This window comes from Eretmochelys imbricata, chromosome 21, assembly GCF_965152235.1.
Source record: "Eretmochelys imbricata isolate rEreImb1 chromosome 21, rEreImb1.hap1, whole genome shotgun sequence".
NCBI classification, from domain to species: Eukaryota; Metazoa; Chordata; order Testudines; family Cheloniidae; genus Eretmochelys; species Eretmochelys imbricata.
Genome location: NC_135592.1, coordinates 16,176,201 through 16,192,183, shown reverse-complemented (window position 1 = coordinate 16,192,183; position 15,983 = coordinate 16,176,201). Strand labels below are relative to the sequence as shown.

At 45.6% G+C, this 15,983-nt stretch overlaps 1 protein-coding gene across 1 annotated transcript in view; it reads left to right on the top strand.

The window, feature by feature from the left end:
• IGFN1 (immunoglobulin like and fibronectin type III domain containing 1) overlaps positions 1-15,008 on the top strand; it is a 47,240-nt gene extending 32,232 nt beyond the window's left edge. Inside the window, exons 15-24 of the mRNA XM_077839589.1 lie at positions 481-777; positions 2,929-3,228; positions 4,941-5,114; positions 6,048-6,176; positions 6,660-6,962; positions 11,071-11,096; positions 11,653-11,848; positions 12,564-12,863; positions 13,817-14,143; positions 14,959-15,008. Of these exons, the coding sequence (XP_077695715.1) occupies positions 481-777; positions 2,929-3,228; positions 4,941-5,114; positions 6,048-6,176; positions 6,660-6,962; positions 11,071-11,096; positions 11,653-11,848; positions 12,564-12,863; positions 13,817-14,143; positions 14,959-15,008 (2,102 nt within the window). The remainder of the gene's footprint in view (positions 1-480; positions 778-2,928; positions 3,229-4,940; positions 5,115-6,047; positions 6,177-6,659; positions 6,963-11,070; positions 11,097-11,652; positions 11,849-12,563; positions 12,864-13,816; positions 14,144-14,958) is intronic.
• The last annotated feature ends 975 nt before the right edge of the window (positions 15,009-15,983 follow it).

Below are 15,983 nucleotides of genomic sequence, written 5' to 3'. Positions count from 1 at the left end.
GCATCTCTAAGTGTGCTGTATCATTATCTCAAAGGTTTGACCAGCTGATTTAATCAAAAACTGTCTCTTAGTTCACATGCATGCTTACTGAATTCCAAATTAATTTATGCATGTTGGATGAAATTCACCTCAGTGCAGGGGCAAGAACAAAGTCTAGGCCTCACTTACATTATATTTTGAGGGCGTAAGTGGGGCCTGGTGCTGTTGTTCTGTACAGGGTGAATTACCCTGCAGTGCATGTATGGATACAGAGCATATGGTAAGTATGCAACTAAAACCGAAGATCTAAATCCTGTGAGATCCTGAGCCCCACCTGCCACATGATAAATTCCAGTGATTTTTGTTGGGATTGGGCCCAATAGTACCAGGTTAAATAATGCTGAAAATATTTAGCAGCAGTTAATTCAGAGCAGCTCTGCCCTCAAAATAAGCTTTTTCTCTTTCAGTTCTATTTATGAATGGCTGAGTTTTTATGTTTAGATCCTCCAAATGTTGACAAGGCTCTTCTGGAAAAGCTGATGAAGGAGCCTGTGATAGTCAAGGCAGGGCAGAATGCCATGGTTAAAATCCCATTCGAGGGCCGGAAGCCAGTCAGAGCAACGTGGTTAAGGGACGGGGATGAGCTCCTGAATGATGCCAGGATCCATATTGACAAGACAGACAGCTTCACACGGCTTTCCATCTCCAGCACCAACAGGAAGGACTGTGGGGATTACAAAGTGAAGCTGAAGAATGAGAGTGGAACCCTGGAGGCCAGCCTAAAGCTGGAGGTGATAGGTGAGAGTCTCATGATATCAGTCCACCACCTTGGGCACAGAGGGAAGTCCTTGTAAGTTGTTTTTGGAATCTCTCTTCCTGATTCTCCAGAGATAACTAGTTTAGAATCATGGCACACACAGAAGGAGCTCTTCATTGGTGCTTTTACAGAACACTGCTTGTAAGAATATCTGAGTGCTGGCTGGGCTCACTCTTTTCCTTCTCATCCACAATAAACCAAAAGGAGACAAGGTGCTGAGCAACTCCCAGAAGTGTTGAATGCCTGCAGCTCCCATGGATTTTAATGAGACTTGAGCCACTTGGCACCTTCAGGAGCTGCTCAGTGACTTCCAGGCTCAAATGCAAAAGGATCCACATGGTTGTAAATCTACCAGACCTATCCTTGCTCCTTTATTGGCTCACCCCAGCCTGTATCCCGATTTACCTATGTGGGGTCTGAAACCTGAAAACCATGCATTGCAGATTTGCACTGGGTTAGCTTCAACTGGAATTCTCTGCAGCGGTGAAAAAGGGGCAGGATTTGTTCCCAACCGAGCAACAGGTTGATGAGACCAGAAGTGTGGTCTGCTGGGGAAGGACGATGCTACATCACTTGACTTAGCTTTGTCATTCCTAGTAATTAACAGAAGATTAAAGACTTCCAGATGGAGTAGCCAAATAAAGATAATCTCCCTCATTTTCTAAATTAAACAGTTTACTTATGCATCCATCTTTTTGCACTGAAACACAGCCCCTTGAGAGCTGCAGAAATTTAAATATAAAAGTCAAATGAAGAACAAACATTTCTCCAAGAAGAAAAGTACTAATTAAAGATGCAAACTAGCCCAAATGCACCTATTAAAGTCCAAATAATTACACAAGGGTAATAAATCACTAAGATAAATAATCAGTTTCTCTCATATTCCTTCCTCTGTCCTTCTCCTCTGGTTTTGTGATCCTGGTTTGTAGTGATCACTTGGCTCATTATAGAGTAAATTATTCTGCAAAAGCCATTTCCTTCTGAGCTGATGGAGCTCAATATCTGACTTGTACAACCTGCTCTATTGATCACAAAAGCAATTTAATGTTAAAGTTGTCAGGGGAATCTTGCCATTCTATTCACAATAATAATAGGCCCAAGTTAACTTCCCAGCTGTAATATGGTGCTATATGGCATATCTGTGTAAGATGGAGGTGCACAGAAAGTAGAATAGATTCCCGAACAAAGATGGAGAAACCCAAAATTCAGAATCGGGTTCGTTTAGATTTGGATCCCATTTAATCTATACCACCTACATTTAGGGTGGAGGAGAGGATTGTTGACTACCTGGTTCTGGGTTTCATCCATTTGTATTTGATTAAAAAATGGGACTCAACAAGGGGGTGTTTGGCTTTGGTTTGGAAGAGTCTCCGTTGGATTTTGTTTTTTTGCAAACCAAAAGTGGAAGTAAATCGGCTCCAGGTCTCATCTTACCTGAGCACCCCAGGTTTGGGGTGAGGTTGGTAAATCGTTCCAGTTTGGAACCATCTGTACTCCTAAAGGAGATGGGAAGTCAATGAGAGTTTCACCCAGGTCTGACTTTGATGCAGTATTCATGGGAATGATCAACTATAGGAGGTGTGGCCAAACCACAGCTCATGAGCCACATGTGGCTCTTTAAAAGTTAACGTGTGCCTCGTGGTGCCCCCCATATCCTCCCTTTCTCGGCCTACCAGACTGAGTGCAGGGGGAGAGCTTGGAGTGGTGGGACTAGCGGCTTCTGCCCTGAGGGAAGGGGGGTCTCGGGGCTTTAGGCCTACGGAGATGCATTGAGGCAAAAGCCCTGTGCGTGCCCCAGCAGGCGCCACTCTCCGGGGCAGGTTGTGTGTGTCTTGTGGCTCTAGAATTTCTGAAGATTATCATATGCAGCTTGGAGGGTCAGTAAGTTTGACCATCCTGGAACTATAAATTGGATGAGGCAAGTGTTTTCCTCTTGCCACACTCTCCTAGATCAGTAGATGAATGGATGTTTACTCAAGTAACCTTGCTGGCGTTAATTCTGCTGCTCTACCCTGTAAGTACTATACATACTGAGACTGAGTTGCCTAGTTTGAGTAGCGAGAGATAGCGACCCCTCTGATATCAAGAACAGATGTGGGACCTTTTACTCCCTGTTTTTCTCCTCCTTTCAGACAAGCCACAGAAACCCATCGGACCCATAGAGGTGGTGGATAGTTCCACAACTGGAATAACCATTCGATGGAAGCCCCCAAAGGATGATGGGGGCAGACCAGTGCAGAACTACATCATAGAGAGGCAGCAGGTGGGCAGAAAAACCTGGGTAACGTTGGGAGAAACCAGCAGGGACAACAGCACTTTCACCACCAACAAAGTGGGGCAAGACAAAAGCTATCGCTTCAGGGTGCGAGCAGTGAACGCTGAGGGAAAGAGCAAGGCACTGGAATCAGATGAGGTGATGGCTGCAACCAAAGGTAAGAGGAAGAGCTTTGTGTAAACACATCTTATAGCCATGTGAGACTTCTATTATGAAAGCCGAAATCAAGTGAAACTCACATTTTGGGTTTTGTTACAAATCTGTACTTTTGTCCAGTTTGAACAGAAGGTTTGCAAGCCTGGCTCAACTGTCAAGTGACTGTGAACATGATGTCATATGAATCTGGGGCCAGTTTAAGGTTTCAGATGGAGACCATAAGTTTCTTGCAAATTTTGGTGATTCTGAGTGAGATCTGCTTTGAGGTTTTTGGGTACAATCCAACCTAAACCTTGAAGCGACATCCACAGTGGAAACCATGCATGGACTGAATCCAAAGAAAGGGTTCCCACATGTCACTGCAAAGAGAACCTGCTAAGCTTTTATCTTAATTTACTCCATAGGTAAATGAGTCTCCCAAAGGGACATTCATTGGTTGTGTCTTTATTCAGTAGTATCACTTAGAATCATAGAATATCAGGGTTGGAAGGGACCTCAGGAGGTCATCTAGTCCAACCCCCTACTCAAAGCAGGACCAATCCCCAATTTTTGCCCCAGATCCCTAAATGACTCCCTCAAGGATTGAACTCACAACCCTGGGTTTAGCAGGCCAATGCTCAAACCACTGAGCTATCCCTCCCTCGCCATTTCCTTAAGTACAGAACAGTCATTCTACTCTATAACGTCGCTGGTGGACCCAAATACTAGAGAGAGCTTTTAGCACAAACATGGAAGTACAAGTAGGGAAAACATTTAATTCATTTTGCCTGCCTTCCTCACATCCACCCGTGCTGCCCTCTCTCTGTCCTTCCTTTTTATTCACCCCTTTAATCACATTTTGTGCCAAGATACTTTTAAAACAATTTTGTTGTATTAATGGCTGGTTGTTTTGCCATCTGTCATGGGGTGGTCCCCTGAGAGTCTTTTCTAGCCATAGCAGCTGATCCCCATATCTCCCAACATTCTTAACCACCACTGCGGGCACAGCCTGCAATGTTATTTATACAGTGTACAGTCAGTAGTCAGCTTCCCCCACTTGCTTCTGGGGAAAAGATAGGGTATTAGTAGCACTCAGTCCTGCTTTTCTTCAGGCTCTCTACTCTTCTCCTTAGCACTTCCTTCCTGTCTGCTTATACAGGGCCAGCTGCTGGGGTTACTTCCACCCAATTAGCCCTTCAGTTGTATCTCTACTCAAGAAATTGGCACCAGCCTGTCTTTCAGTCAGGTCCCAATTAATGTACTGATGGGGATTGGAGTGACAGGGTGTTGAGTCAGCTCCTGACTCAGCACACACCTTGTTACGCCCTCCAATAATGGGTGGAGCGGAGGGAAGTAGAAGCCAATCAAGACTCCTGTTTCCACCCTCAGGAACAATAATATCACAGTGGCCTTCCCTCCCCGTAAGATTGGGCACATGCCTCCCTTTGGAGACTGTCAATGTCATTCTAAGCACTGGCAAGAGGGGCTCATTCATGAAAGACACATAATATCTTGACCCTTAGGAGTCTGGACATGCTCCCCCTCCAGGCTCCCAGCATGTAGCTGTCCTGGAGAGTAGAAGACTGAGTCATAGATCTCCCTTCTACCTTCAAAAGGTGTCTGATCTGAACACACATTTGGGGAGTCCTGGAAGAAACAACCCTTGAGAACCCATTATTGTCATGTGATGGAAAAGAAATACCTGCTAATAACAAAGGGCTAATCTTTTCCTAGCTTTCCCTGGGCCCCCTGCTCCTCCTCAGATTGTCAGTGCTAACAAAGAGTCCATAACACTCTCCTGGACAGCACCTCCCAAAACAGGCAATTCCAGAATCCTGGGGTATATCGTTGAGAAACGCAAGAAAGGCAGCAACATCTGGACACCTATCTCTGACCTGCCAATAACAGGTAAGCAGCTGAAAGCTTGGAACAGGCTGAAAGACTCTAAGAAGGCAAGAAGACTAGATGGCTCAAGGCTTAATGAGATGCTGACTCTTTCGTTTCTAGGTCACTGCTTCAAATATGATTTAGATTGGTAGTGACCAAAAGTTTTTACTGTCTGATGGATGTTGGGTGACTTCTGTGTGGTGACACAAATCAGTGATCTCAGTCCAGGTCCGAGTTGATAGTACAAAAATCACAGTTGGCACCATTGTTGGGTATCTCAGCAGAATGCCCAAATATTGAATAAACCACTGAGGTGGGACTCTCTTCTTACCTCCAGAGGTGGTTCCTTTCCAGGTTGTGAATAAAAATCTGCTGCAGAAGAATGGAGAAATTTGCATTGTTGCTGCCTGGCTATGCCATTCTGTGCATAAACTGAGGGCCAGCAATCTGGCACCTTGCACTTCAGTTGTGGAAGTGCTTTCTTAGCTTATGGAGTTGGGACCTGGGCAAACGGGGGGACATTCCAGGGACAAGGAAGGAAAGGAGATGGAACTGATATCTCTGAAGGCTTCAAAATCATGTTCACCTATAGATGGCAATGATATTTTCAGATCCACACAAGTTCTTAATATCTCCTGTATTAGAAGCGCTGCCATTGCAAGGAAAGCATTATTTACTCTTTCTCTTACTTCCTCAGTATCTCAAATGGCATTTAATTTGAAAGGGAGGAGGGAGTACAATGGGAGAGACTTGTGCTAATGGTGGGGAAGGACAGGAGAAAAAGGGACAGCATTTCGGTACTCCATATGTGTTCCTCTAGGCAGGAGAGTGGTATACTGTGCAATTCCATGTGGTATAATTAATGTACAGAACTATTGTCCCAATATATCCTACTGAGGGGACTGCAGATCTGAGCCTGAGCTCACTGAGGAACCTTATCTTTTCCTTCCACAGACAGGAAGTGGATGGTGACACATCTGAAGGAGGGACTGCAGTATGAATTCCGCGTGGCTGCTATCAATGCCGCAGGGACAGGCGAGGCCAGTGCGCCATCCGATCCTGTCTTTGCTCGAGATCCCATGAGTAAGTGGGTTGTCCACTTGTCCCATTGGGTGTGGGATGCAGAGAGAGGGATGAATCTGGGGAAGTATGTGAATCCAGGAAGCAAAGTGTATTAAGTATTTTAAAATGTCTGTGTGGGAGAATAAAATACTTGAATAATATTAAAAAATCAGGAATTCACTGCAGGGAGTGGGGTGGTATTCTCAATATGCTGGGGAGGGTGATGTGGTGCTGGCCCCACAACGTGCTGCAGGGGTTGTGGGTGAGTTTCCCCTGTGCTGCATGGAACATAGAGTGGGCTTCCCAGCATGTTGCAGAGGGGCTGGGAGCAGGATTCCCAGTACAATTCAGAGGGATGGGGACAAACTCCCAGTATGCTACAGGGAGCCTGACTGAATGGATACCCAGTGCAAGCGTGTTGGGGATGGATTATCCAGTGCACTGAATGAGGGGTGGGGCAGGAATCCTAGGACAACGAAGTCTAAATAAACTTTCCCTTCCCAGAGCCTCCTGGTAGAGTGAGGGACCTTAAGGTGACCAATACTGACTACACCAGCATCACTCTGGCATGGATGAAACCCGATTCAATGGAAGGGGGGCCTGCCAAGGGCTACAAGGTGGAGAAGAAATCCTCTGACAGCCTCAAGTGGACCCATTGTAACACTGTCCCCATAGGGTTGACAACCTGTACAGTTAAAGGTCTGCAAGCCAGAGAGATGTACTTCCTCCGCGTGAGGGCCGTCAATGAGGGAGGCCTAGGGGAAGCCATAGCACTGGACACTTGCATCCAAGCCATGCCTCCCATTGGTGAGTCAAATGTGCTGCCCCTGAAAAGATATCATAGTCATACAGGTACAAATCATGGGCTCTCCATGCAAAAGTAGCTTTCACTTTGTTGGAGATTCAAATTGAACCTTGAGCTGGAACAACTCAATCTGTGGATTGTGGGGCACAGGAGCCTGTTATAGACGATTATCTCAGGCTGTAGATGGAGGACACAGATAATTTAGCTCCTATATTCCTTATTGAATCAGGAAAATTGAGGGTTCAGTTTGAGATGACCACAGCTCACATTGGAGGCTCACTGTGATTCCAGCATCTCAAATGTTCTCTCTTTTCAGATACGTAGGATATGTCTACAGGAGAAATTCTACAGCAGCACAGATGCAAAACTACTGCTGCACCACCGTAGTGTAGACCAGTGGTTCTCAAACTAGGGCCGCTGCTTGTTCAGGGAAAGCCCCTGGCGGGCCGGGCCGGTTTTTTTACCTGCTGCTTCCGCAGGTAAGGCTGATCGCGGCTCCCACTGGCCGCAGTTCGCCGCTGCAGGCCAATGGGGGCTGCAGGAAGGGCGGCTAGCACATCCCTCGGCCCGCGCCGCTTCCCGCAGCCCCCATTGGCCTGGAGTGGCGAACCACAGCCACTGCGAGCCGTGATCGGCCGAACCTGCGGACGCAGCAGGTAAATAAACCGGCCCAGCCCACCAGGGGCTTTCCCTGAACAAGCGGGGCCCTAGTTTGAGAACCACTGGTGTAGACTACAGTGACGGAAGGGGTTCTTCCATTGCTGTAGTAAACCAATCTCTCCGAGAGGTGGACAAAAGAATTCTCCCATTGACCTAGCAGTGTCTACACCGGAGCTTAGGTTGGCTTAATTACATTGCACAGGGCATGACATTTTTCACCTTGTGTTCAGCATTGGTCAAACGTATTACGGAGGTTTTTCACCTTTATCTGAGGCATCAACCATTGGCCACTGCCAAAGCAGGGATATCAAATCAGATGGACCAGTGACTTGATCTCATATGCCAGATCCCATGTTCATTCCAGTTTTTAGCCTGATGCTGGGAAACTTTAAATAAAAGGGTCACATTTTTTGTAACATCCTTGCCAGTCAGCCAGATATAGGTTGCACTTTCAGTTGTCTGTTATTAAGAGGCTGGATCTGCCATACACTCAGAGCCTTTAAAAGAAAAAAACCCAAACAAATGGAGAAGTTTTTATATATTTTTTAATGAGGGAGCGTGATCCGATCCAGGACACTGAGCTGGGAGCCAGAAGACATGGGCTCTTTTTCCATCTGTGCCATTGACCTGCTGTAAATCATTTCAGTTCTTTGTGTCTCTCTTTCCCCTCCCATCCTTTGTCTGACTTGTCTCTACGGCAAGCTCTTAGGGGCAGGGTCTATGTGTTTGTGCAGCACCTAGCACAGTGAAGCCTCGGTCTCAGTTGTACCCGTACAGTATAAAATAATGGCCCAGATAAAAAGGGAGGTGAGGGGTTTCACTCTTGACATAATGGACTAAAGCTTTTCAAAATGATTCTGTGACTCAGCCTAATATCCTAATGCACTGTTGTTGGTTAGAGTGTGGCCCCTGTGCCACACACTAGGAGATAGGGGAAAAGTGGGTCTATACTTGAGTAGCTATTTCTCTCCCTCCTGCTGCAGAGACAGCAATGGGGTTTCACGCTCAGGAGGGTAGCAAACAATATAAACAGTGAATTTCACTCTTTTTCTGTTCATAAATTATCGGCAAACTGGCTTTGATTTTGTATGAACTTGTTTGCTGTTTGAAATTATTCAACAATGGTTTCTGTGAACATGCTTCAGCCAACGGGTCACTCAGAACTTGGTTGCTGTGGCTGTCGCTTTGACTATTCACTGTTTCTAATGCACTATTTGCACTGTGTTCTAGGATATCCAGGTTGCATGATATCGTTTTAGCTGACTGGATGACTCCCAAGCCCACAAAGAGCTGTCCAGATGAATACTCCTGAAGTCAATGCTCTTGTGAACAGACATAGGAACGAGTGTTCACACCACTTTCCTTTTCCACAAGCATTACTGTGAAGAAAAGTTCATTTGCATGATTGTGAAAAGCGAGTCAGAGGGGTCACAGATGCCGTTGAGGAGATTTCATGGTTTCTATTCAAACATTTGTGAATACCTTTTTTGCAGTATTTCCCTCTTAGAATACCATAGAATACCAGGATTCGAAGGGACCTCAGGAGGTTATCTAGTCCAACCCCCTGCTCAAAGCAGGACTAATCCCCAACTAAATCATCCCAGCCAGGGCTTTGTCAAGCCTGACCTTAAAAACTTCTAAGGAAGGAGATTCCACCACCTCCCTAGGTAACACATTCCAGTGTTTCACCACCCTCCTAGTGAAAATTTTTTTCCTAATATCCAACCTAAACCACCCCCGCTGCAACTTGAGACCATTACTCCTCGTTCTGTCATCAGCTACCACTGAGAACAGTCTAGATCCATCATCTTTGGAACCCCCTTTCAGGTAGTTGAAAGCAGCTATCAAATCCCCCCTCACTCTTCTCTTTCGCAGACTAAACAATCCCCGTTCCCTCAGCCTCTCCTAATAAGTCATGTGTTCCAGTCCCCTAATCATTTTTGTTGCCATCTGCTGGACATTTTCCAATTTTTCCACATCCTTCTTGTAGTGTGGGGCCCAAAACTGGACACAGTACTCCAGATGAGGCCTCACCAATATCGAATAGAGGGGAACGATCACGTCTCTCAATCTGCTGGCAATGCCCCTACTTATACAGCCCAAAATGCCATTGGTCTTCTTGGCAACAAGGGCACACTGTTGACTCGTATTCAGCTTCTCGTCCACTATAACCCCTAGGTCCTCTTCTGCAGAACTGCTGCCGAGCCATTCGGTCCCTAGTCTGTAGCAGTGTATGAGATTCTTCCGTCCTAAGTGCAGGACTCTGCACTTGTCCTTGTTGAACCTCATCAGATTTCTTTTGGCCCAATCCTCCAATTTGTCTAGGGCCCTCTGTATCCTATCCCTACCCTCCAGCGTATCTACCTCTTCTCCCAGTTTAGTGTTGTCTGCAAACTTGCTGAGGGTGCAATCCATACCATCCTCCAGATCATTCATGAAGATATTGAACAAAACCGGCCCGAGGACCGACGCTTGGGGCACTTCACTTGATCCCGGCTGCCAACTGGACATGGAGCCATTGATCGTTACCTGTTGAGCCCAACAATCTAGCCAACTTTCTACGCACCTTATAGTGCATTCATCCAGCCCATACTTCTTTAACTTGCTGACAATATCCTAATCTTAAGTCATCAACACTCTGTAAATACAGAAAGATGATGCTCAGCGAGTGCTCTGGCACTTCTCACTCAGTGAAAAAGCTCCATTGACTTAATACTGCCAGAGATATGTCAGGCAGCTGGCCGGAGGAGAGAACTTTAGCACACTGGACATGCTATTTTGAGTGTATGTGAGTTAAAATCTGTCAGCGACCTTGTAACAAGATGCAGCTTTTAATTGTGTTCACTGTTTTTTGCATTCCAGTTAGTCCCAAGTTCCTAAGAGATGACACTATGAGAAACTTTATGATTATAAAAGCGGGAAGTTGCATCCGAGTGCACACACCCTTTGAAGTAAGCATTGAAGCATGTTTGTAAGGAGTCCTCCATATGATTCCATGTCGTAAAAATAACTACAATAACTGAGGTTCTGTTCTTCATTCTGCTGCAGAATTTTCACATGACCTTGGGCAAGTCATCTAATTGGTTTGCACCTCGTATACATTCCCCATGTGTACAATCAGGATAGTAATGGTTCCCTTCATGGGGGAGGGGAGTTGTGAAGTTCAGATAATTCATTAAGGTGTGTAAAGTAAAGCACTTTAAACTCTTGATGATGGAAGGCACCAAAGAAGTGTAAAATATTAGCACCAACTTCTCAGATTTTGATGTGTCAACTAATCACTCCCCACATCCATCCCTTGCTTTCCTTGTGAGGACTGAAGGTAGGAGAATTGACAATGTCCTGCTGAGCATGTTCATCAAACTAAACAGCAAGAGCAGTGGTGCACCTTGATTGTATCATGTGAAAGGCACAGGTCTGATTCAAAGATCTAGCCTCTTACTCTTGCAGGTTGGCAAAGGCTGGGAGCATTATGGGTGAGATCTGGTGTTTGGTCCCGACTGAAGAGAAGGGGAGAAAACCTTCTGGCTGATCTCAAGGTGGCACTGATAAGCAATACAGGGAGCCACGTCCAGCTCCCCTAGGCTGAAAGAAAGTCACTGCAATGTGACATCAGGAGGGAGGGGGACCGGAAGGAAAAATGGAACAATCATCCAGACAGAAGTCTTCTTCCCTCCAAAAAGCAGCAGATGCTTTTAATAGGGCTACTCTTGCCTATCTGTCAACTACAACTTCTGAGCTAATAAATATTTTCTGACTTAGTTATACTGAAACAGCTTAGGGCAACACATCCTTTGTTGGCCATGGTTCTGGGGCAAAGAAACAAGTTAGAGCTAAAAGAAAAGGAGTACTTGTGGCACCTTAGAGACTAACCAATTTATTTGAGCATGAGCTTTCGTGAGCTACAGCTCACTTCATCGGATGTTAGAGCTAAGGAAACACTTGAGGACAAAGCAAGGAAGCTATAGGTACACAGGATATAAATACAAAAGAAAAGCAGATTGACTTATAACTGGTGTTTATCTTTAATAGGCATCCCCAACTCCAAAGGTGATTTGGCTAAAGGATGGGCTTCCTCTACCCAGCAGGGCCATAGTGAGCACCAGAGATGGCCTCAGCCAACTCTTGATTCCATCAGCTGAGTTTTCTGACAGTGGGCTCTACACCATCAGACTCCAAAACGAGTGGGGAAAAAAAGAATCCTTCAGCTTCCAAGTCCAAGTCGCAGGTAACATGCATAGCAGGTTTGGTGGAGAATAAAATCCTAAGGGAGAGGTTCCAGCCCATGACTGAGTAGAGAACTGTGAGTTTTGATGGGGTTAAGCACTGTGGACAAGGAAAGGGCGAGATAATACGGTCTTTCATGAGATGACAGTCCAAAAACCAGGTGGTTTAGTCTAGGGCAGGGCTACAGAATACTGGCATCCATTGATTAAATTACAATCCAAGACCCAGCCAGGTACCACCAACAGAGACACAGCCATATTCTGTGAGAGGACTAGGATAGTACAAGCTATCAGAGGGCCAACTTATACAGTCCATAATACAGCCAGGTGTCTCAGTCCATGACAGGGCTCTGTGAATGTCAGTTAGCAAATAGAACAAAGTACCTGTGTCCAACCATAAGAACTCTATAGCCTTGTCAACTCCTTCACTTCCAGTTTATAAAAACACAGCTGTATCAGCTATCTAATAGAAGGGAAAGAGAGGTGTCTCTAATACCAGTCCAGTAATGCTGAATTTCCCTAATCCAGATGGGAGGACCTGTATATCTGGAGCAAAGGGATCAGAGTTCATTTCCCACTAATGACCATCAAGTTTAGCTCGCCACAATGCTCAAAATATCTGATCTCCATGAAGTTTATGGGGTTGCAGAGTTGTTATAACATCTTAAACTTACCACTTTCTCTACTCCCTCCATACTATTTGTCTTCACTTTGCAGCTATCCCACAGTCCCCTGGTCCTATTCTTCTGCAAGAGAAAGTCCTTAATACAGTGACAGTGATCTGGGAGCCCTCGCCGACAGAGAAGTGGGAAAGTAACCTGTACTATGTGGTCATGAAACGTGACTCCAACAAAGGCTCATGGCAACTGGTGGCTGACCTGATCTACAACAACAAGTTTACCATCACCAAACTTATCCCTGGCCGCGGGTATTATTTTAGGGTTGTGGCCAAAAATTATATGGGAACCAGTGATCCATCTGAAACTGTGCAGCCCTGGATCATGCAAAAGGAAAAGGGTAAAAAGGCTTTTTAAAAAAAATCTATCAGTGCACCTGTGTTGTTGGGTCTCAGTCAAACTATCCCATTTATAAATCTTGGTCAGTGTGTCCCAGTCCCCATATGTATGCTGTCTGCCCAGATGAGAGCCCATTGACATATCCCCAAGAAATACTGTTGGGCAAGGAAAAATGTCCCCTGCTGGACATGAATGTTTACAGATCAGTGGGAACAGTGAAGCTGGGCTTCTCCATTCCCACCAATATACCAGCTCATATTACTTATATGGGTAAGAGCTTCCAAGAGAATTAATTCCTAGCAAACTCTGAAATTAGGTGAGTTCTACAGAAGCCAAGGGCTATGACCTGAATGGTGAGGACTTGGTAATTTTAAGAAGGAGCCACAGAATCCAATCTGCAGGAGTTGAGGTCCCAGCCCCATTTGGGAAGGACCAGGTGACCTGCAGGAGCTAGACTGGTACTGTGTAATCCTCATGACCTGTAGAAGGAGCCATGGCCTTGTCCATATGCCAAAGACCTAGTGATCCCCTCCAGATTCCTGACTGGGACTTCGGAAAACTTAAGAGGAAACTACCTGTAGAGAATACAGCTCAGGCTTTATACTGTGCCTATTGCATTCTAGACGAGGACTTTTGGGTACTGCATGCAGCACAGACTGGATCAACAAAGCTTTTAGTTCTGTCCCCTTTTATTGAGTCTCAATGCTTGGATTAAAGGAACTCCCAGTAACAGTAACTGGGGTCATAATTCGCAGAGAGAGCCAGGGCCTTACACATATGGCCACTGCATGGCAACTCACAGAAGGAGCCATGAACGCTCTCCTGACCTAGGGAGCAATTTTGCAGGGTGGATGCCAAATGCAATTATTAAGTGTTATGGGTGGAGGATGCTTCTGCACCCAGCCTTTAAGTCCCCTGGAGTAGTCGCTGAGTGTGTATTTATGTCTCTTATAGATGAGTTTAAAGTCAGACTACCCAAATACAGGAGGGTGAATCAAAATATGCCTCCAAGATTCCTCCTCCAATTGAAGCCCCATGTAGTGACCACAGCATTTGATTGTCACATGAGCTGTGCAGTGAGTGGCTACCCAAAACCTAAGATCACCTGGTACAAGGATGGCAGGGATCTCTCAGAAGACCACACCTTCTTCAGTACAAATGACTTTGGTGTCTGCTGCCTGGTGATCCCAGGTGTCACGAAGAGAGATGAAGGAGAGTACAAGGTGGAAGCCACCAATGAATTGGGCCATGTGGTCAGCAAAGCCATGCTTATCATAAAAGGTAAAGTGATCTTGCTCAAGTCTCTTAGTCTCCCTGCCTCAGTCTGCATCTGTCAAATTGGAGATAATGCCTCACAGAGAGGTTGTGAGGATAAACACGTTACAGATTGGGAAGAACTCAGATACTGTGGCGATGGGGCCAAATAAGTGCTATAGAAAGGCAAATTTGGAATCTACTGAAGGATGGTCTGTATTCAGATGAGAGACTCCAAGAAAAAACAAGGTGCCACAAGGAGCAGAGTGGTGGGCTCAGCAGGGTGCACACTCACTCTGTGCTGATCCCAATGCCCCAGTGCAGTGCTAGAGGGCCTGTGATGCTGGAGATGCAGCCATCAGATGAGAGAGAAAACCAAGGTCCTGACTGCTCATGGTTATTAGAGATCCCAGAGCACTTATTGGGTCTAGTGCGTGGGTGATGGTAGCAGGCTGTGATATGCCGGAGGTCAGACTAGATGATCTGGTGGTCCCTTCTGACCCTATGGATGGCTCCTGGCACATCATCTTCTGTGTACCACCCATGTGTGTGATGTAAGACAGCATTTCATTGCCACCAGGGCATCTTGCAAATGGCTACCATGGGGCGCTATTTGCCAGTTCAGTACAACTTTATATTGGGTAGTGTTTACCCAGAATGCTTTACAGAGTTCAATTATAAATCTACAAAGACTAAGAGTGACAGAGGGAAATAGAAATTAAGAAACAGAGGCAGAGGAGAGAGGCTTTCAGCTGAGACTGGAAAAATAGATGGAGAGTCATAGATTTCAAGGCTAGAAATGGCCATCATGATTATCTAATCTGATCTCTTGCATAACACAGGTCATTACACAGTCACTGATGCCTGTATCGAGCCCATAACTTCTGCCTGAGCTAGAGCATATCTTTTTAGAAAGAGACATACAGTGTTGATCTAATGAGGTAGAATCACAGAGAAGCTCTGCCAGATCACAGAATCATAGACTTTAAGGTCAGAAGGGACCATTATGATCATCTAGTCTGACTTCCTGCACAACACAGGCACGGAATCTCACCCACCAACTCCTGTAACAAACCTCTAACTTATGTCTGAGCTATGAAGTCCTCAAATCATGGTTTAAAGACTTAAAGGTACAGAGAATCCTCCAGCAAGTGACCCGTTCCCCGCACTGCAGAGGAAGGCGAAAAACCCCCAGGGCCTCTGCCAATCAGCCCTGGGGGAAAATTCCTTCCCGACCCCAAATATGGCGATCAGCTAAACACTGAGCATGTGGGCAAGACTCACCAGCCAGACACCCAGGAAAGAATTCTCTGTAGTAACTCAGATCCCACCCCATCTAACATCCCATCACAGGCCATTGGGCATATCTACTGCTAGTAGTTGAAGATAAATTAATTGCCAAAATGAGGCTATCCCATCATATCATCTCCTCCATAAACTTATCAAGCTTTGTCTTGAAGCCAGATATGTCTTTTGCCCCCACTGCTTCCCTTGGAAGGCTGTTCCAGAACTTCACTCCTCTGATGGTTAGAAACCTTCATCTAATTTCAAGTCTAAATTTCCTGATGGCCAGTTTATATCCATTTGTTCTTGTGTCCACATTGGTACTGAGCTTAAATAATTCTTTTCCCTCCTCGGTATTTATCCCTCTTATATATTTCTAGAGAGCAATCATATCTCCTCTCGGCCTTCTTTTAGTTAGGCTAAACGAGCCAAGCTCATTGAGTCTCCTTTCATAAGACAGGTTTTCCATTCCTCGGATCATCCTAGTAGCCCTTCTCTGTACCTGTTCCAGTTTGAATTCATCCTTCTTAAACATGGGAGACCAGAACTGCACACAATATTCCAGATGAGGTCTCATGAGTGC